The sequence below is a fragment of the Onychomys torridus genome, chromosome 5 (assembly GCF_903995425.1).
Source record: "Onychomys torridus chromosome 5, mOncTor1.1, whole genome shotgun sequence".
Classification (NCBI taxonomy): Eukaryota; Metazoa; Chordata; class Mammalia; order Rodentia; family Cricetidae; genus Onychomys; species Onychomys torridus.
The window spans coordinates 108,854,964-108,876,495 of NC_050447.1; the positions used below are offsets into that span (position 1 = coordinate 108,854,964).

Consider the following 21,532-nt stretch of genomic DNA (forward strand, 5'->3'; position numbering starts at 1 on the left):
ACCCACAGTGGGCAGATCTTCCCACCTCAGTGACCCTAATCAAGATAATCAGCCACAGGCATATCCAGAGGCCCACTTCCTAGATGATTCTCAATCTCAACTTGACAATTGAGATTGTCACCAAGCATATTAGAACACTTAAGGGCAACCTTAAAAGCGTGCATATTGTGAAAAGGGAGAAAGAAATATACAAAACAAGAGTAAATAGAATGAGATCATCAAAATAAATGCAGATAACTTAATCACAATAGATAATGCCAGAGTATCAGATACATGAAATAGAATTTTAAAGACAAAAAACAAAAGGTGTTCATGTTTAGTGTGTGTGAGCACATTTCTTCATGAGGTGAGGTGATTTTAGCCTTGTCTGCCTCTGACAGCATTGCTTCAAAATACAGAAAGCCAAGTTGACAAAAGTTCAATTCCATAGTTGGTGGGAAATGTTCAAAGACTTAAGTATTTAGAAGATTGCTCAGTGAGAAATTAGAAAATTAGACAGTTGGCCTAACTACAGCTTGTCTGAGCAGGGGGATATACAGAGCTCTACCTTGAGTAAGTAGATTTTCAAGAAATTCTCTTCCTCCCCTCCTTTACTTCTTCTCCTCTCCTTTTTTTCTTTCTTTTTTCTCTTTCTTAGATGGGGTTTCACTCTAGCCCTGGCTGACCTTGAAGTCTCAGAGAAACACCCACCTCTTCCTCCTAAGTGAATTAAAGGTGTGTGGCACCATGCCTGACAAGTACATTCTTAATTTGTCCTTGTACTAAGCTACAAAGCAGCAGACACCAAGAGAGACTAAATCCCTGTGGTGGGTATTGTATTCCCCGAAATATTGTGTGTTCCCTGAAATAAACATATCTGGGATCAGAGAGCAGACAGCCAGTAGAACAAAGCCAAAAATGGTGGCTAGAAAATGGGTCAGAGCAAGCCATAACAGAAGTTGGGCGGTGGTGGTGCACGCCTTTAATCCCAGCACTTGGGAGGCAGAGCCAGGTGGATCTCTGTGTGTTCAAGGCCACTTTAGAAACAGCTAAACGTGGTGACCTACACCTTTAATCCCAGAAACCCAGCCTTTAATCCCAGGGAGTTGGGGCAGAAAGAGAAAGGTATATAAGGTGTAAGGACCAGGAACTAAAGGAGAAAAGCATTTAGTTAGTTAAGCATTTAGGCTTTGGAGCAGCACAGTTCAGCTGAGAGTCAATGGGATGAGGACTCAGAAGCTTCCAGCCTGAGGAAAAAGGATCACCTGAGGAACTAGCAAGGTGAGCTAGCTGTGGCTTGTTCTGTGTCTCTGATCTTCCAGCATTCACCCCAATAACTGGCCTCAGGTTTGATTTCATTAATAAGACCTTTAAGATTCCTACTACAAATCCCTACTATGTCCTCTGATTGTTAGTTCTTAGATTGGAACTGAATGTTTAATTAAGCGTTCTGGAAATTTGAACTCATTAGCCGTGAGCTGTTGAGGAACTCACAAGGGAATTAAGAGAACACCTAGAACTGAGTCGCCTTGTGTTTGAATTACAAATTAGAGGAAGAGCATGGGGAAGTCAAAGAAAAAAAGGGCGCTAAAAATAAGAACAGAAAATAATAATAGAAAATGAAAGCATGGATCCAGTTGAGAAGATATGAACTAAAACTTGCCCTTTAAAAAAGAAGTGGAGGGCGAGAGGGTTGGGCTACACAGTGGGAAGGAGGAGGAGTTCGTGTCTATCTCCATCAAAGTGAACATTGCAGTCTTGCCCAGACTGACTGAAGAGGAAGGAGAGCATCCTGCAGCCAGTTCACAGACATGACCTCCATGCCTGCACACCCACACGCCTCCAGACCCACAGAGTTCACTGGTGTCTTCTCCTCATTCCAAAGAATCACCCAGATTTCACCATTTCTCTTCCATTTTCAGACTGATACAAAATTTGTATCACAAATAGAACTGCTCACACCCACGCAGTCATCTCATGCTAACAGTCACATATGATGTCCTTTTGTATCTCATCTGTGATCTCACAGCTTTTCTTGATGGTTTAATTTGTGTTTGGTGTGTGTTCTAAAGCAAAATCTGTTAGTTATTCCGATGGTTTTTAGCTTGCAGCAGAGCTGTGTTTTGACTAACCTATGTATTGTAACTTGAAAATACCCTAAAGTTGAGCAGCTACCACCCCGGGTGGGTACCACCCACTGAGCTCTCTGCAAAGGCATGGTAGAGAGCCTCCTTCCTCCCTCCCTCCCTCCCTCTCTCTCTTCCTTCCTTCCTTCCTTCCTTCCTTCTTCCTTCCTCACCTTGCTGGCTGGAGGCTGTTGCTCACCACCATGACAGAACAAAGTCTGGTGACGCCAGCTGAAGGCTGGTTGTACCAGATTCACACATTTAAAGAGAACAAGAAGGGAGACGGAATAGGAGCTACAGAGAAGGAATGAGTAGCCGCAGAGACCCAAGAGAGTGGCATCCACCAAATCAAGTGGCTTCAAGAGGGGACAGTCAGAAATACCAGGCAACGTTAGAACTGGGAGGGCAGGACTTCGGGTATATGGAGGAGTAGGTTGGGAAGTCCTTTGTACTGGGTTTTGGGGGAGAATATGAAACAGCATTGCTGAAATCAGCCATTTCAGGGCTCTGTCGAGTCAGGTAACGATGATAGATTAAGGAATATGTATTCGTAAAAACTGACTGTACTTGGGAAAGAATGGTGGAAACGAGCAGTAACTGACCGGAAGAACATGCAGAAGTACAAGGGGAACCCTGGGAATGGAGTGTGCCCCTGAGTGAGTACACAGAGCAGACCTTTGAGCCCAGTAGAGTCAGCCTCGTGAGGCTGATGCTAGACAATGTTCTTGCTTCCCTGCCAGTGTCTGAAACATCTGTGCAGAAGTTGTGGAAATGTTGACTTCCTCCAGTGTGGTCATTGTGCCTCCTCAGTGGCCTCGTTTGCCATCAGTCATAGATGTGCATGCAGTGCCCACTTGTGTTTTGTGGACTGTAGAACAGCCTTGCTGCATTTCACACGGGAGTTTTAGTTGTTCCTCTGGTGGATGTGTTCACTCCTGTTAGCAGAAGATTGGGGTTTTAAACAACAAAGTAACAGCTTATAATTGATGATAACATTTTTAATTAAACCCAATGGGTGAGATCTACAAATGTTTCTTCTGTGAAGAGCCTACCTTGTGCCTGGTATATTCTGTACTTGGTTGGTTTAGTTTGGGTGTGCTTAGGGATTTGTATTATATTCTTTGCTGCCTTTTTTTTTAATTGCTGTAAATGACAAAATGTAAAATACTTGGCTAAAGCACCTTAGAGGAGATTTATTGGAGCTCACGGTTTAATAGAGCACAGTCAATTGGGATATGGAGGCAGAGTGGGGAGCTACTTGCTGCTGTGGCAGAGGGAACCTGCTCAGAGCTCTGCAGTTCAGCTTGGCTATAAGCCTTAAAGCTGACTCCCTCACCCACCAGCCGGTCCAAACACATGAGCCTGTCCATGACTTTTATGCGCAGTCATTACAGGACTGGATGTTTTGCTCATGGAACATGAGGTTTAAAAGTGAGTATTGTAGCAAGAGTTTAACCAATTTAAGACAAATTCAGATAAACTGTAGTTTCTAACTGTTCAGTGGTCTTATGAAATAGAAGAACCAAACAGAAAATTCCCAGCCTCAGAATTCCTGTTTGTCTGTTTTTAGCACCCCACAGTTCATCTTTGTCTCTATCCATTTAATAAAGCCACGCTGTACAGCACAGTACCAGTCATTCCGTTTCCCAACAGGAATTTCTTTATATGACTTCTCCAAGCTTCCCATTTAGCATGTTTGGTTTGTGTGGCCTGTGAGAAATAGCAAATGCATTGTTCTGTTCTGAGGCATCTGAAGAGGAATACAGTTGTGAAATGAGTTTGCATAGTTGTTCTTACAGTTGTGGTGCTGTTTGGATAGGTTCTGTTTCACCCATGTGTACAATACACACACACAGAGACGGGGGGGGGGGGAGAGGGAGAGAGAGGAGAGAGAGATTTGATTCAGTTTGTGTTCTGTTGAGTATTCAAGCAGCAAACACGTTCATTTGTATCATTCTGCATGTATTCAGAACAAAAACCCCTGGAAAAGTAGCTTATTAGCAACTTCTTTTCGGCAACATTGACTTTAAATTTTTTGAAATTCATTTTTATTTGAGTAAACCTCTTAAGAAATAGTGAATAGGGCTGGCAAGATAGCTCAGTGGGTAAACTCATTTGCTGCCAACTATGACAGCCCGAGTCTGAGTTTGATTTTTAAAATGGGTAGATAATAATAAAACAAGTGTCAGACCTTCCTGTAGCCTCTTTGGGCACCAGACATGCACATGATGCACATACTCACAGGCAGGCAAAGACTCATATCCAAAGTAAACAACAATCTAAAAAAAATTCACACAACAAAAGACATCATGAAGAGAATGACAATCTTTTTTATTCATAGAAATTGTGGATCTTTTTGAGGTGGAGAGAATTAGAATGTATAGTGTCCTCATGTCCTCTCTTGCATGTTCTGAGGATCATTTTATTGCTGTCCATCTAGTTCTTGCATGGCAGGGGAGAAGTATAATTAAGACAGCACTGTGATATGCAGTGCTGATAACTTAGACTATAACCTTTCTCCTTTGTCTTTGTTGGGAAAGCTACCTTAGTATTCAACACTTTGGAAAATACAGCTAGTGAACTCCTGCCTTACTTCTGCCAACCTGCTGTAAGAATAAACTGGGCGGATACCACTAGCCCAGAGTCCTGTTATCGACGGAAGGAAGTAACAGATGAGGTGCATTGTGTAGTGCTTGTAAGAGCCTGGTTCGAGATGGTTGAATGGGAACACAGACAGGGGATGCAGTCACATGGAGCACAACTGTGTGGAGTTCTTCTCTTACCTGCTCGCTCACTCTCCTGCTCTCTCACCTGTCTGAACCTGTGCGCGTGTGGGTGTCTCCAGAATTCCTTAGCCGAGGCCCCCCCAACAAGAAGGCTGCTTTAAAGCCTTCCTTTCATGCTCCCAGTAAGATTGCAGCACTCTGTAAAATACACACCCTGGTAAGCCTTACACTGGGTGAGATTAAATGTTACTCATGCTTACTGGTGGTTTGTTTTCTTTTACGAATTGCTTAGAACTTGTCCCACACTCAGTTTGTAGCGTTTGCCCTATTGATTTGGAAGATAAAATCACGAAGTATGAATTTTCTTCTTATGCACAGCATCTGTCTGATGTTGTGGTGGCTCTTGTTTGTGTGTGTGCACACATGTTTGGTGTTGGCTTTGGGATTGGGAGGCTCTGCTTCTCCAGCACTTAGGCCTTCGGAACTGTTACGCTGACTTCCTCACGGGAAGCCCTGGTGCACAGCTGTGGGCTGCTGTGCACCCAGGGGCCGCTGTGCACCCAGGGGCCGCTTTAGCTTCTATTGGCCAGAAGCTCTTCTCCTGCCAAGAACCATGTAGGTGATCTTCTGTTATGCAGTGGACTATATGAGATACGGTTGGAAATACATAGATCTTAGATGATTAGAATCTTAACAGATTTAAGCACCTGTATTACTACCCTCTTCTAGACACAGGGACCATTTCCACCCATACAACTCACCTGTGTCCCTTTCATACAAGTTTTAGTTTCAGTCTTGTCATGAGTTAGTAGTAGTCCCGTGCTCTTAACAAACACCCACAATAAATCAACTTACTGGGATTGGTTTGGGTTAAGGGTTTCAGAGATGTAAGGCCATGTTGCTTGACTCCATTGCCTTTCAGCCTGTAGTGGAGGCAGGCAGTGGTGGTAGGAGCAGGTAATGGAGGTCACCTCACCGCATCCTGGAAGCAGAGATGAGAACAGGCTGAGGTTCCCAATGTCCCTTCAAGGACATACTCTCAGTGACTTAACTTACTCCTACCCGCTCGAGTTCACCTTGTCCAGTTGCTATGCTGCCTCCCAGCAGAAGGCGACTAAGCCTGTAAACCATGTTCAGCGGCATAAGTATTAAGCCCAGTGCGACTTTTGAGTTTAGAAGCAGCTTTGAGTACAGTGAAACCTTTTGATCTTAACCAGATACTGATGGGGGGGCGTCCTGCCAAATGATGCCTTTACACATTTCTTTATAAAGACAGAACTAGCTTTGTCTTGTTTAACACTTTGCTGGAAAAGACAATGCATTTCATTGACATTTCTCAGAAGGGGTCTGGTGATGTAATACTGTGTTTGTATCAGCGTTCTCCCCCCCCCCCCCAAACATTATAACATAATCCCTGTGGCAGTAGTGTTAATCAGTATTGGAGGTCATGAGGGCTCTACCAGGTGACTTGTGGCATCATAAAAGGCCCCAGAGTTTGCCAGTACCTTCTACTCCGAGATCACACAAACAGTCCCATCTGGGAGGATTGATCCCCATTGGACACTTCAGTCTGCTTGCACCTTGACTGTGAGCAGTAAAGTTCTACTGTTCATAAGTAGTGTAAGCAGCCCCAACAGGCAAACGCAGGTTGGTACTGAGCTCAGTGTTTTACATCTGTTCCCCCCACCCTGTGGCTTGGGGAGACTCTTAAATTTTGATGAAGAATCTATTTTCTTCTTCCTTTCATGACTATGCTTTTTGTGACTCAAGAGACCTTCATCTCTTCCCACACCATAAGGATGGTTTCTAGTGTTTGGTCTAAATGTTTCATGTTTTGGATTTTATTACTGGCCTACAATGTATTTTTGATTAACTTGATAATGAGGCTTGTGGCTCCATTTTATTTTATTTTTATTTTTTAGCAAATGGATATATCCAATATTCTGGTATCTTTTTATTTTGTAGTTACGGGGTCTCATGTAGCCCAGGCTGGCCTTGGAGGAACAAAACATGTAACTGAAGATAAACTTCTTACTTTCTTGCCTCTTTCTCCTGGGTTCTGGATTACAGGCCAGCTTTATGTCTAGCATGCATGCTAGGAAGCACTCTACCAACTAAGCTTTGTTTCCAGATCCTCCAGTCACATTTATCAAAAAAACTTGATCAGGTGGGTTAGGAAGGCCTTTATAATAAGCAGTATCAGTGTGTGTCTGCATGGATGGGTGTCTTTTTAGATATTCCCTTACATTTCACTGACCGTGGCTGATACCCCCACACTCCCTTGGTGGGATAACTGTTATTACCCAACCACCTGTCTGTCTGTTATTGCTGTCTCTTTACTCCAAATCTCCCAGGTGTTGTGATCAGTAGCCAGTTTGGAATGGATGTCTGACTCAGGTGGAAAGAGTGTAGGGGAGCCTCTGGGGATCAGTGGGAAGTGCCACACTGGAGACCTGGGTAGCTGGCCCTAGTAGATCCTGGCTTTATGGGACAAAGTGGCACACCTAAGCAGAGCTGCGTGCGTGCGTGCGTGCGTGTGTGGTGGGTGGGGTGGAGGCTCAGTCCATAGTCCCCTTGCCTGGGTTGCCAATGGTTTAGGTAAGCTGCAAACTGTGGTGTTTCCTAGCTGCTTCTCTGCAGCTTCATAGCCATTGTATTAGTCAGGATTCTCTACAATTACAGAACTTAGGGAATGAAGCTCTCTCGCTCATGCTTTCTCTGTGTCTCTCTGTAGATAGAAAGATTAGACATATAGGTAGAGATATATAGATATAAAAAGACATAGATATAAATTTCATATATGTAGAATTTATTGGAATGACTTACAGGCTGCAGTCCAAATAATCCCAACAATGGCTAGCTGTAGCCTAAGAATCTAGTAGTTGCTCAGTTCCATGAGGCTGGATATCTCAGCCAGTCTTCTGGAATGGATGTGCTTGCAAGCCAAAGAATAAAACGTTCCTTCTTTCATGCCCTTATATAGGCATTCAGCAGATGTAGCCCAGGTTAAAGGTGTGTCTGCCCACCTCAAAGTCTGGATTAAAGGCCTGTGTCTTCCTGCCTCAAGATCCAGATCATAGGTGTGGCCTCTATTTCTGGATTGCAGTTCATTCCACATAGTCAGGTTTATAACCAAGAATAGCCATTACAGCCATCGAATACAAATGGAACATGGCTGTTCTGCTCTTGGGCGAAAATCAGGAACTCTCACAGTTCTCTCTTGTGAATCTTGTTGCATTTGCAGCTAGTCTCTACAGTTGGCCATCTTTTGTTCTGCTGCTTAGAAAACCACAGATGGCAGTGTAAAGTCACACTTCTTTCAGATTGTAGAATTGTTGGGGTCACTCATGGATGTCACAGGTCAGGACCAAGCTGCTCTGGGCCCCAGTGCTGCAGAGACTGGAAGAATGGCCAAGTGGCTCCTTCTGCCCCACTACACAGAACTAACCGTGGACACCTGGAAATGCCCTCCATTTACAACTAGCATTTAGTCACCCCAGAGAAAGGATGTTGCCACCTGGCTAGTCAGATGGACAGCTGGAGAAGTGGGCTGTTACCAGACAGGCCCCCCAAAAAGGGGCAAGCTTCATAATTTGAACCAAACCATTTATCTCAAACATAAGCTGTGCAGAAGCAATGTTGGGGGTAGTCAGTGTGGGTCTCAGTAACACAGTGCCTCCCAGAGCCGGTGTGCATGGTTGGGGCTGTATTTATTGTGTGAAGGCCAGGTATTAGCTCATCTCCCTCTCAGAAATGTGATGACTTTCATCTTAGGATTGAGACTAGCACCTCAGCTGCTCACAGAGATGTTACCAGAAGACCACATGATGCAGTGAGAATCTCTCCAAAATGAAATTCCATTGATAATTGGATCAGCTCTGGAGGGATCATTGACATAGCTGTGCATTAGCTTCCTATGGGCCCTTACCCTGCATGAGCCCCGGTCATGTTCACAGTTGGACGCCATTTGTAGTTAGAGTTTTCCTGCCTGGCCCAGTCAGGACAAATCTCTCTTACCCGCCAGTCCCACAGTCGCTCAGACCCAACCAAGAAAGCACATAGAGACTTACATTGTTTAGAAACTGTATGGCTGTGGCAGGCTTCTTGTTATCTGCTTCTTCTATCTTAAATTAACCCATTTCTGCTTATCTATACTTTGCCACATGGCTTGTGGCTTACCAGTGTCTTTACATGTTGCTTCTCATGGCGGTGGCTGGCGGTGTCTCCCCAGCCTTCTACTTCCCAGAATTCTCTTCTCTCTTGTCCCGCCTATACTTCCTTCCTGGCCACTGGCCAATCAGAACTTTATTTACACAGCGATATCCACAGCATTTATCCCCTACTCCTTTTTACATGGCCTTGTCCCTGGAAGATACTCTGTCAACCTTGACACTGGCCAGGGTTTTATGACAAGACACCTCGTGTTTCCTCATTCAGGCCACAACAAGGTGACTGCTACTTGACGTCTTCATGCAGCCCGTCAGACACAAGAGGTGTTTTTTTGTTTGTTTAGTCTTGGGGGAGGGGTTGGATTCTAATTTTCATTTGGGTTTTTCCAGTCTGAAGAAATTCCTCTATTTCTTGTGGAGAAGATCCCCATTAACAGACTGTCTTTATCTGGAAATCTGTAGCACAGTCTCATGTTCACAACAAGAAGTACAGACAGTTTTGAGGAGAGAGTAGAGAAGTTCCATACAGGACCAGCAGCCTCAGCAGCCTCCTTTTTCCTTTATGAGCAGACCGCAGCAAAGTCGTACATTGTTGAAAGTCATAATGTGCATTCAGACAGCCCGTAGCTGGGGGGCAGCATTCTGTCTGGCAGTATACTAGCAAGGCAACCCCTTGTGGTATCACATAGCTGTTTCTGAAGTTCCATACTAGTTCACCCCCGCCCCCTCACTCCCTTCCCAGATGCTGGCATGTGCTGCTGTAGCTCTGCCCATTATAGATCTTTATATTTCTGGATTCATAAATATATACAATAAGTATATAGTCATGTGTAGCTTCAGGTATTGTGCCCATAAATAGAGCAATGTAATGCATGAAGCCCACAATGTCGCCCCCAAACAACAAAACATGGCAGGGAAAGTGACGTCACCAGTAACAGGCAGAAGACCCGATTAGGGTTTAAATAGATGAGTCTGAAAAGACTTGATGGTTTAAAACCAGTACCTTGAATGTGCTGTACCATTTGGTTCTGCATTACTCCTGATGAGAAGTCAGTTGTGCGTCTTAGGAATTCTCTCCTCAGGAGTCATTTCTTTGCCTTTGTTTGCAGAATTATAGCTTGGATGTATCTGCAGTCATCCCACTTGTAATTTGTTTCATTTTCTGGTTGCATATGCTACTCATAAAGAAACTTGACTGGGGAGGTGGCTCAGTAAACAAGGCACTTGACACACAAGGGCGAGGCCTTGAGTTTGAATCTGCAGAATTCACATATATGTGGATGTGGTAGACACTGTTGGTTAAGCAGCGCTCATGACTGGCCTCCGCCCACGGCAGCCATGCCAACGGAAGAAAACAGTGGATGTTGCGGTGGCGGAAGAATCACGAGCCATGGTTACCTTTCTAGAGCTTTATTGGGAGAAAGAGGGAGGGGGAGAGAGAGGAGAGAGTGTGGAAAAAGAGGGGGCACAGAGAGGGCACGCCCACTTTTTAGGCTGGGACGCTGTGAAGGCTGGTGATGTAATTAAGGACTTAATCCTTACAGATACACCCACAGTCCCAATGCCTTTACAGTGAGATGGGAAGTGGAGGTGGGTCAGCCCCCGGGCTTGTGGGCCAGTGACAATGTTTTGAAAGGCTGTCTCTTTTCCTGATCTCTGCTACACTATTGTTTCGATTGGTTTTACACTTAGCTCATTACATACTATTACACACTATATTACTGGTTGTCTACACCATTGCTTTTAACAGTGCCTGCTGTGTAAATGGCTCACAAGTCTGATCCCATCAAATGTAACATAGGTAGGAGTGGCTTTTGAAACCAGTCTTCAACATTTGTACTTAATCCGGTGGAAGGCCAGCTCCCATCTTTTAAAGGGTTCCTAGGAGGAAAAGAGAGGGATAAGAAACTTCTAGATAGAAAGATAGCAGAGAGGAGAAAGACAGAAACACGGGATAGCTTCAGGAGGAAGGGGCATTTATTTATAACAATGCCAAGGGGTGGAACAAAAGACCCCCCCCCTTTGCTAGACCAAATCATACCACGCAGCCAAGTGCAGACCCTTCCAAACACCCGGTGACCACGCCCTTGGTCAAATCGTCCCCTGTGCAGCCCTGCTGGGTAAAGCAAGCTCAGATTCTTGGACCCTGAGTAAGTTCTCACTAGGAAACCTCTGTGGGTGTCTACTAATCCATAAGGGCTCAGTCATTTTTCCCGCCCTGGTTCATCATCTCTGCTGACCAAGGTGTCTTCTGACTTAGGCTTTTGCTCTTTTATTCAAGGGCACTTTTGCAGGGGGTTCCCCACACTGTGCAGCTAGCCAAATGTGGTCTCGGGGGTCGTACGGATTGACTCTCCTGGGACAAAGATGTCTCAACCACTGCCCAGGTGTAACCTCTGATCTTTGCAGCTTGTTGCACTTGACCTTTCCACTCCTTCTCATCAGGGAATTTATGTCTTGGCTTTTTTTTATTCGGTGACTTCAAAACAAAACAGCTTTGCTGCTTTAGAGGGGTGATGTCTACTGTGCCCTTTGCTCTTTAGGCATTTCAGATCTGGGTCCTGAGATGGCAGCTCTTTGCTTCAGGGTTATGCAGGTGTGGCTCCACAGAGAGGGTATCTTTCAAATGCACATGTCACCCAGGTACCTTTATTTTGCTGATTCTCCACAGTGTTCTTCCTCTATAGTGAGCCATAGCCATTGGTGAGTCACTTGCTGACTGTGGTTTCAGGGGTCTTGGGACACATTGTTACTCAGAAATTTGCCCAGGGTTTGAAGGGGTTAATGAGTTGGTTTGGTCCTCATGCTTCTGTGATGGGTCCTGTCTGCCACCTACCTAGATCTCTACTTTCAACCCAGGTTTGTCTGCTGTCTGCCCTCTGAGTCCTACCAGCTGAAGCATGACCTCATGCCTCCCCTCTGCTTTCTTTTGGGGTTTCCTTATAGTGTCTTCAGGTAGTTGTGTTTAAATTCTTACTCATTTCAGCTGCAGAACACTATTTTGTAACATAGATGTGTAGATGTAACTGTCTTGTTAAATAAGAAACACAGAGCCAATTGCAGAGTTAAAAGCCAAGAGATCAGAGCAAGAGCTGAGAGCTGAAAACCTTACCGTTCACTGTTGCTCTGTCTTTCCTCTCTGCCACAGAGCTACTTCCTGTGCCTGTCTTTTATATAGACTTTCTGTTCTGCCTTCTCATTGGTTGTAAACCCAGCCACATGACCTCCTCGTCACTGCCTGTCAATACAGAACTCCAGGCCTTCTATGGTTGGTATTGAGATTAAAGGCGTGTGTCTCCATGCTGGCTGTATCCTTGAACACACAGAGATCCGCCTAGCTCTGCCTCCCAAGTGCTGGGATTAAAGGTGTGCACTACCACCGCCCAGCTTCTGCTATGGCTTGCTCTGACCCCAAGGCAACTTCATTAATATACAAATAAAATCACATTTCAGTACATATAAAATATCACTATATAGATTCTCAGCTTCTGATGGGATTACCTTTTGATAAACCGGTTAGGAGTTGAAAATGTCAAAAATGGTTCACATGGTACCCAAGGAGCACTCTGCAGCTCCTCACCCCATAGAGAGTCAGCTGTTTCCCCTGGTGACTGCTGCTGCAGCTGTGCAGTGCAGCAAGGTCCAGCTGTGTTCCCAGTAGCCTAGAAGGTCAGGATTCCAAGTTTGAAGTACAGTTTCTATGGAATCTACATTGCTTTCATGCCAGGATAAAGCCGGAAAGTGTGTCAGACCGTTACATAAAAACTATCTTTTTCTTGTTCTTCACAGTAATGACAGCCTGTTCTCAGTGGCTGGTATGTCGTCTTCATCTTGTGCATCTTATGGGTTACCAAAGTTCTTCTTCTATAAGGAGGGTTTTAATATGCTATTCTCTCCACTCGGCATTGTTTGTGGCTTCATGCTGGTCCAAGGCACCTCTCATGCTCCTGGACAAACCTGCTTCCACAGTGATGGTGTGAACAGTGATCTGATGTGCCAGAGTTCTGCTGTCCCAGCTTTGCAACTGGCAGTGGCATTTTGCTTGTCCTGGGCTGGTTTTTCTTAAAGAGCAGCAGTAATGGTTGCGTCCCTCCTGAGCCTTTCTGCCATGTGTTCCATTCTGTCTTCTGGAGTCCTGAGCACCTTGGTACACATCACTGGACCTGGGGACCCCAGATTGGTTCAAAAGAGATGCTTGGGTGTTTAGCTGCCCCAATTAATTTCATAGCTTTGCAAGTCATCAGCAGGGGGGGTCTGTAATATTACAGAAGGATGGAGTTTACTTGTCTTAACATTTTGGCTTTTAGATTGAGTTTTAGAAGAATAATCCTAACCCAGTGAACTTCAGATGACTTACTGTATAGACAAATAAGGACATTGGGTTTGAATTTCATGTTTAAATTTTCATTTCATGTGTGACTCTGGGTAACAGTTGTAAAGATAGTGATTTGGGTGGGATTTTCATGCCTTCTTTCTTCACTGAGTCATGACTTTAATAATCCTAGAGCTCTTCTGTGGGTCTCTCCTTCCACAGAGAATTATTTGGTATGAAATTCTTGGCGTTGACCTTGTGTCACTATACATACCACGAGAAAGGCACGTCCTGAGAGACTGGAAATAGTTGTCTGGGGTGTAGAGGCTCAGAAAGAGTCTGAGGTTTGAATGAAGAAAGGGGAGTTTTTATGCTCATCTGCGACAGTTTTCTCCCTTCACCAGTGAAAGGACTTGGGAAGTCCTTTATGTTAACTCACATGCTAAATCCTTCACAAGGTTTAGTTGCAAGTCTGCACGTGAGTGCCTGTTTGCTCCCCACAGGCTTAGGGACTAGCAACTACACATCGTGGTGGATTCAAACAGTGGGTGGCTCTTATATTTTAAATGGCCTAGTAAATAAAATGGTTATTTAATAGCCCAAGAAGCTACAAGATTTTCCGCTTTTAGCTTTTTTAGATGTCACTGATTTTGATCAGAGAGTTGAGTGGTTGGAAGAGCGTATGGGCCTGAAGATTTAAACTGGTGTTCTTTAGCAGTGCCCATAAGGCTTAGTAGCATCTTCCATTGGCATCTCTGAAGAGTCCAGTCCTGAGCATTTGGGAAGCCCACATGTGTCCCCAGTTAACTGCTGAGGCTGGTTCCTATACTGCATCTCCTTTGGTAAAGAAGAGGGCAGGGTCCTGGGGGCCCAGAGGAGAAAAGCCAGCATTCAGAATAAAGGAGAGAAAGAAAGCATTCTGTGTCCCCACATCCTCACCTCAGCTTTAAGTGAGGAAAGGAGGGTGTTCTGGTTGAGTGCACACTTACTGGGGTAGAAATGGATTTAGGGGAACAAAAAAAACCAGCATAAAACATAGTTTCCCCTTAAGACATAATCTCTTTCCCATGCACATTTAAAACTTTTTAACTACAGCTGCCATGAAATTGATTTTTGTGAAATTTTCCAGAAATGCCCCTTTTACATCCATTGAAAGGCTTGCATCTGTGTACATAACTATTCCCAAGCAAAGGAGCATGACAGTACCCTTGCAGACCTCTGCAGACCAGCTCACACCTTCCCAACAGCAGTTCTTCACTCAGAGGCTCTGTTGGTTTGAAATCCACCTCCCATTGAGACTAGTCTTTCTGTTCTTAACCCTTCTCACCTAGAAGCAATAAGGAATTGTTAAATCGAGACTGTTCTACAGTTAAGGGCTTTAATTGTGTCTGTATCTTAAGTAAATATGTGGGAGAATGTGTCTTCCTTTTTTTTTTTTTTTTTAAGAATAAAGACTATCTTTTAAGATAAAGATTGGATGTTTCCACTTGCACAGCCAATCAGCCTGCATTCATTTGGAGTAATACAGAATTTGACATGCACTGGGTCTTTCTTCTAACCTGTAACTTTGAAAGAAACAAACTGATGTTTTGAGATTGGTGGACTTAGACCTTTGTGGCCTTAATTAAAGAGCTATTAGCTGATATGACCTTCTGCCTGCCAGACACAACACAAAAATCACACCTGACCACTGTGGAACAGTCTGGTGGCTTTTACATTAAGTGTGGGTATCACAACAGACTATGGGTATTTCTGCAGTAATGTGGGCATTGATGTCAAATATTTTCCTTCATCTGAATTATGTCTTGCCTGTACACTTAGAGTGTCAAAGTAATAGAATACATCACAGAAGCAGATACATACAAAACAGAAGTTTAATACACAACATATCAGTCATCACTCCATCAGCATCGCCTTCTTTTGAAGCTGTTAGTATAAAATTTAAACCAAGATTGGAGGGACAATAGCCTGATTGTCCTCGAGCATTTCATTAAGAGGACTGGCCCTGGTGTCAGTGAGCACTTCAAAGTCACGTTTACCAGACTTCTTTACTTGAGTCAGCTGTGGACCACAGAAAGCCCTTGCTGTTCATAGCTTACTGCTTGCTGCATTCACCTAAGGATGGCCAGCACTGGCTGCAGATGGTGCATACTGCCCCAGCTGTGATTAGTAGATCCAGCTTAGGTGGTGGGGCCAAGGGTCAACATTAAAAGTCCCCTTTTTATCATAAACTAACTACCTCATGCACAGCTATGGATATATTTTTGTTTTTATAGCTATAAGTGTATTTCCAGTTTATACTTAAAGTGGAAGATACACTTCTGAAATTAGCAATATTTCTTGTGGTTAAAACACAACTGGTGTTTTAAGACAGGGTTCTTCTGTGTAGCCCTGGCTGGCCTTAAAATGGCAACAATCCTTCTGCCTTAGCCCCTATCTTTGGAAGGCTGTATCAGTTCTGTTTTAGTTTGTTGAGAGTATGGGTTTTTTTTATACAAATAATTTAACTGATATTAACATCATAAAAAATTCACATGTTAATGGGGTGCCACGTAACATTTGATTTCTGTATATTCATACATTTTGAGTATAAAATAATGTAGTTTGAGCTCATGGTAAGGACATTTCCTCTCTATTGCCCCCACCCACCCCTTTTTTTCTTACCCCTGACTGGGGCAGGAAAGAAAAGATCAACTTTATGGCCTATGGTAGTGGTGATTGTAATGGTCATGGTCTTGGTGATGATAATGAATGTTTCCTTGTTAAACCCACAGCTTTCTCAAGTAATGAGGTTTGTTTTTTAACCTTTCTCTCATACGTAGGTGGAAAGGATTGTTGACAAAAGGAAAAACAAGAAAGGGAAGACAGAGTATCTGGTGCGTTGGAAAGGCTATGACAGCGAGGATGACACATGGGAGCCAGAGCAGCACCTGGTGAACTGTGAGGAATACATCCATGACTTCAACCGGCGCCACAGCGAGAGGCAGAAAGAAGGTAGCCTGGCCCGTGCCAACAGAGCCTCCCCCAGCAACGCCCGGAAGCAGATTTCAAGGTCCACTCACAGCAACCTCCCCAAGACCACCCCCAAAGCACTTGTGGTAGGCAGAGATCATGAGTCCAAAAACAGTCAGCTGTTGGCTGCCAGCCAGAAGTTCAGGAAAAACACAGCCCCATCTCTTGCAAACCGCAAGAACATGGACCTCGCCAAGTCAGGGATCAAGATTCTCGTGCCTAAGAGCCCTGTAAAGGGCAGGACCTCGGTGGACGGCTTTCAGGGGGAGAGCCCTGAGAAGCTGGACCCTGTGGAGCAGGGTCCCGAGGACACCATAGCACCAGAGGTGACTGCAGAGAAGCCCATTGGAGCTTTGCTGGGCCCTGGTGCAGAACGAGCCAGGATGGGGAGCAGGCCCCGAATACATCCACTAGTGCCTCAGGTTTCTGGCCCTGTGACTGCTGCCATGGCCACGGGCTTAGCTGTTAATGGAAAAGGTGAGTGTCTAGGTGGGCTGTGATGAGCTTTGCTCACATGCTGAGCAATGACTCTAGAGGGTATGTGCTCTTCTCTACATCCTCCTGGCGGGAAGAGGGCCACACAGCTATCTCCCAGGCCTTTGGGAGATCTTGACAGCTTCTTTCTTTTCTCAAAGTCTTTGGCATGCATCTCCCATCAGCACTGGCTCGCCCTTTGCCGCCCACAGCGGGGTCATCACTTCTCACTGCTCTGTACAGGGTCTCTCCCTAAACAGTCTATAATTGTTTTGATTTGTTTGTTTTTTATTGCAAGCTTTAGTCTCTCACACACACTTTTGTTAAGAATCTACCTGTGGTTTCTCATGTGGCCCACATAGATTTAGAGACCATACTCTTTGTTTGCCCATGTGACTCACCAGAAATGCTTCCAGTGAGGGTGTCTTCAGGAGTTTGCTCTGTTGATGTACAGCTGGTCAGATCCTGTTGCGTCTTGTTTGGGAGTAGGAGCTCACTCAGCACAGTGCCAATCTGTTAACCATCTCTTTGCTTCCTCTCATCTGTGACCTGCCCGTTTCCAAAGATAGCCTTCCAGGGGCTCCTTCTGTGGTGATGTTGTGTTTACAATTTGTGCTACATCCTTCACCTCACTAATACACACCTTAATGACTGCCTGGTTTTCAGGGTTACTCATCCAGACCCCATTGGCCTTTCTGGTCTTTTAAATCTTGGGCCTGTCTTCTTGCCACAGCTTCCTCAGAATTGACTCCGTATGAGGGACTGCTAACGAAGCCCAGAGCCTTGTGCTAACCATGTTGGCGCAGTAGTATTGAGTCCCAGTCCCAGCTCTCCACAGCTCTCCACAGCTCTCCTGCTTCTTGCCTTTTGACACCTCCCATCCATTTCACTTGGACAGAGTGGTACCTCTGCACCAAGCTAGTGAGTCTTCTCACTTAAGTAACAAGAACACTTCTGAATGTCCCTGGGCCACTGCCCCAATCTGTGCAGGCATCATGGTAGCCTACCCTGGCCTGTCTTTCTCATCTGCCTCTGAGCTCCAGTTGGATTGCAGGTTCCGCCTCCTGGGCCCCTTCTCCTGGCCATCTTACAGTGGTCGCTGTGTGTGCACCCCATTCCAGTTTCGTAGACTGATGTGGCACACAGTGGTGTGGGGTTGCTGGGGGAGCTGCTTAGCTCCCCAGGTGGGAATCACATGAGCATCACCATCAGTCCTGTCATGGTGCGTGGAGTAAGTTTTCCTCTTGGCCTTGGCCCTTGGGTGATCCCTCAGCCAGCTAGGAAATGAAATCTGGCGACTCACAACATTTTCCAGATACATACTAGACCCAAGGTCCTGCTCCATTGGCTGCAGGTCAGCCTCACATGGGAGGAGCGCTCATTTATGAGTACAGTGACATTCTGTAGCCAGGACGACCGTAGACATTCAGAGGTGGAGGAGACTATAAGTACCTGCTTGTGAGTTCTGGTTCCTGTGTAGGGAATGCTAATACAGAGAAAGGGGAAGTTCATAGAAAGAGAGAGACACAGGAGGGATCTAGATAAATGTTTCAGTTCATCTCCTATGTTCTCCCCATAGTGCCTCCACTAGTCAAGGGGCATCTGTTCCATGTTGAAGACTGAGGCCAGGCACTGCTCAGCTCTGGGCACAGACAGGGACTAGCACAGTGGTTGACAAAATGGCACAGCCTGTGAAGTAGTAGACCCCACTCACCACCTGGTTTTTTTATGACATGTCCGCTAAGAATGGGCTTCACTTTTCCTAATGACTTAGAAACCAAGGGGACTGTTGATGTGGAAATACAACAGAGCAGAGTTGTGTGTCTGTATGGAAAGTCTGGCCGGAACACCGTTGTGTTCATCTATGTATGGACTATATCCACGGTTGTGTCTGCAACAGGGACAAAGCTGAGTCCTGATCGGCCACATGGCTTAAAGCTTACCAGTTCCTGCGACAGGAAGGTCATCGTTTCTTTGAGGTCTTTGCTCTTAACTTTCGAGTAGAACACAAAGGCTTCAGAAGACCTGTGACCCTCTTGTCATTCTCGAAAGCTTGTCTGTGTACTGTTAGTGGGAGGGAACCTGACGGTATTCAAACCTTGGGCTCAGCAAGGCTGAGAACGCCAGCGAGCTACTCTAAACCAAGAAGGCCAGCTTTGATAGGTTGCCATGCTGTCTTTTGCTTGCTCCCTCATGTGACCCAACATGGACTGTGCACCTCTTATATTTCCACAATCTGCAAAATCCCACCCTCCGCCAAAAGCCTCTCGTCCTTGTGTAAGGAGGGCACTGGCTCCAGTGTCAAGATTTGGTGGCTTCCCGCTCTTAAAAAGTTCTCACACTGGCTGCAAAGGTTACGTGAGCCCGAGATCTTCAGCTTTTAATCTTGCTGTGGAGCTCGGTGGGTTGGTGTGAGAGTAAGTAACACTCTGAGACTTATTTCTCAGGCCCTGTTTCTTCACAGTCCATGCTCCTCCCCTTTCTGCTTGTGGCGAGTGCTGTGCTGGAATACAGTGAGAAGTCTCCACTGAGGGGCAAATAAAAGCCACTTGGGAATACTTTTAGGACAGTGGGGACCGATCTCTTCTTCCAGCCTATGTCAAATCTAGACTTGCAGATTAGTAAAATGACTATCTCCCTGCCTAGGGCCTCCACCCCGTTGGCAAGTCCTCTCTGAACAAGTGAGATGCCAAAGCAGCTAGACAGGACTCAGGTGTACCACCGGTACCCTTCCTTCTGAGGCCGAGAGATGTTTTTCCTGTCCACTACACTAGCATGGAGGCCAGTGGGGATAAGACTTGTCAGAGCGGTGTCTGCCCTGGGGCTGGTTCTTGAGAAAAGCTTGTGGGTGAGCTGCAGCAGAGCACATGCTCACAGAAGGTGGGTGCTTGTGGCCTTTCTGGCCCAGGAGAGACTTGGACAAGTCTTCCAGAGAGCCGTGCATTCTCTCTCCTCAGTGACGAGCCACGAGGCCGAAGCTCTGCTCCACTGTTGGTCCACGTGCATAGACCTTTGAGCAGTTGTTTGTTTTTACTTTGCAGATTAATTTTAGAGCTGTGTGAGAAAACGGATTTGTTTTTCTAAAACTAATTGAAGCAGATACTGGTTGAGTCATTGGGAAATGAACCATCTTTCTGTTCAAAACATTAATCATATGTTCAAGGGATGTATTTACCACTGAAAACAGCTTAGAGTGTCTGAATCAGAATGGAAGTTTGGGGCCATTAATACACAAATACTTTTGTGCAAACCCGTGTGCACATTTGCTTTTAAATGATTTTAAAGATAAATGCTTAGAAGGTAGATTTATAGCTTCTCTCATTAATGTGGATAAGGTGTTTTCCTACTCCTCCACTAGGAGGTCAGAGGTCATTCCTTGCTCTAATTACCTACTGAATTAATTTTATAAAAGAAACGATTTCTTTTGAAAGCTGTTGTTATAACCCTTTTTCTGTACACAAATTCAAGTAGGAAATGTGAGGTAATATTGTCAGGAAACTAGCCCCGCCCCCTCCCTCCCATTTTAGCACATGGAGCTGGCTATCATTATTCAAGTCAAAGCCATCCACTGTCCTGGGAAAGTGACTGAAAGGCCTTAGCTTGCCTGCACTCATCTCCCCAAGGATGTGAACTCGTGGCCTGGTTTGCTTTCCTCCTCTTCTCTTCAGGGAAGTGTTAAGTTCCATGTTAACAGCTCCTTTTTAGTCCCATAGGGCTAATGACGCAGGTGAGAGGAAGGTGGAAGGCCAGCACCCCACTGCTGGACCACGAGGAAGTGTGTACTTGCAAAGAAGGGGCAGTGGGCAGGGTATAGTGGAACGTGCCCATAATCCCTGTCCCCAAGAGGCTGAAGTGGAAGGATTGCTGTGAAATTGAGGCCAGCCTGGGCTACATAGTAAGTTCGGGGGCATAAAGCACCACAGAGTAAAACGAGAAAACTGAAGTGAGAGGAGGCACACAGGTGAAAGTGTAAGCGCGAACATTTGATTGATTGGAGAGTGGAGAGGTGACTTCATGAGTGAAGCGCTTGCTGCTCTTCCACAGGGCCATGGGGTTCCCAGCACCCACACTGGGTGGCTTACAACTGGGTAATTTCCGTTCCATGGGTTCAGACACCCTTTTCTAGCCTTTGTGGGCACCTGTATGCACATGGTATACATATAGACAAGCAGGCACACACACACACACACACACATAAAATAGCAATAAGTTGGATTTTTAAGGAAAGATTACTTGTAGGGGCCAGAAAGATGTCTCAGTAATTTCCTTGCTGCACATGCGTGAAGACCCGATACTGTATTCCAGCACCCACCTGCCTGAAATTTCAATGCTGGGGAAGCAGAGACGAGAATCAGTGAGTACCACATTAAGTGGACGCCTGCCTCATAAAATGAGGTTGGAGGCTGGGGAGATGGTTTATTGGGTAAAAGAGTTTTGTAGGTTAAAATGTCTGTCACCCAAGTGTGAGAACCTGAGTTTGAATCCCCAGAACCCACCTAAAAGCCAGGCACCATGGTGTAAGTGGATGTTACCACGTCCCTCTGGGCCAGCTAACCCTGCACGTGCAGCAACAGAGAAGGGACAACAGGAAAAGGCCAGGACCAACATCCAAGATTGTCCTCTGACCTCACCACATGCCTGTGCCTGCAGCACACATGGTGCAGTGTGTGCGTGTGGTAGGTGTGTGCCCCCAGCAGGCATTTATTAGCGCTTCCTGTGCAATCATTTGCAGCA

The 21,532-nt window shown here is 45.4% G+C and overlaps 1 protein-coding gene across 2 annotated transcripts in view; it reads left to right on the forward strand.

Moving 5' to 3' along the window:
- Positions 1 to 21,532, forward strand: part of Cdyl (chromodomain Y like) — a 149,960-nt gene that overhangs the window by 63,345 nt on the left and 65,083 nt on the right. Inside the window, exon 2 of one of the 2 annotated variants that reach the window (XM_036188842.1) lies at positions 16,135 to 16,801. The exons of the other annotated variant lie outside the window; for it this stretch is intronic. Within the exon in view, the coding sequence (XP_036044735.1) occupies positions 16,135 to 16,801 (667 nt within the window). The remainder of the gene's footprint in view (positions 1 to 16,134; positions 16,802 to 21,532) is intronic. 2 annotated transcript variants of the gene reach the window in all.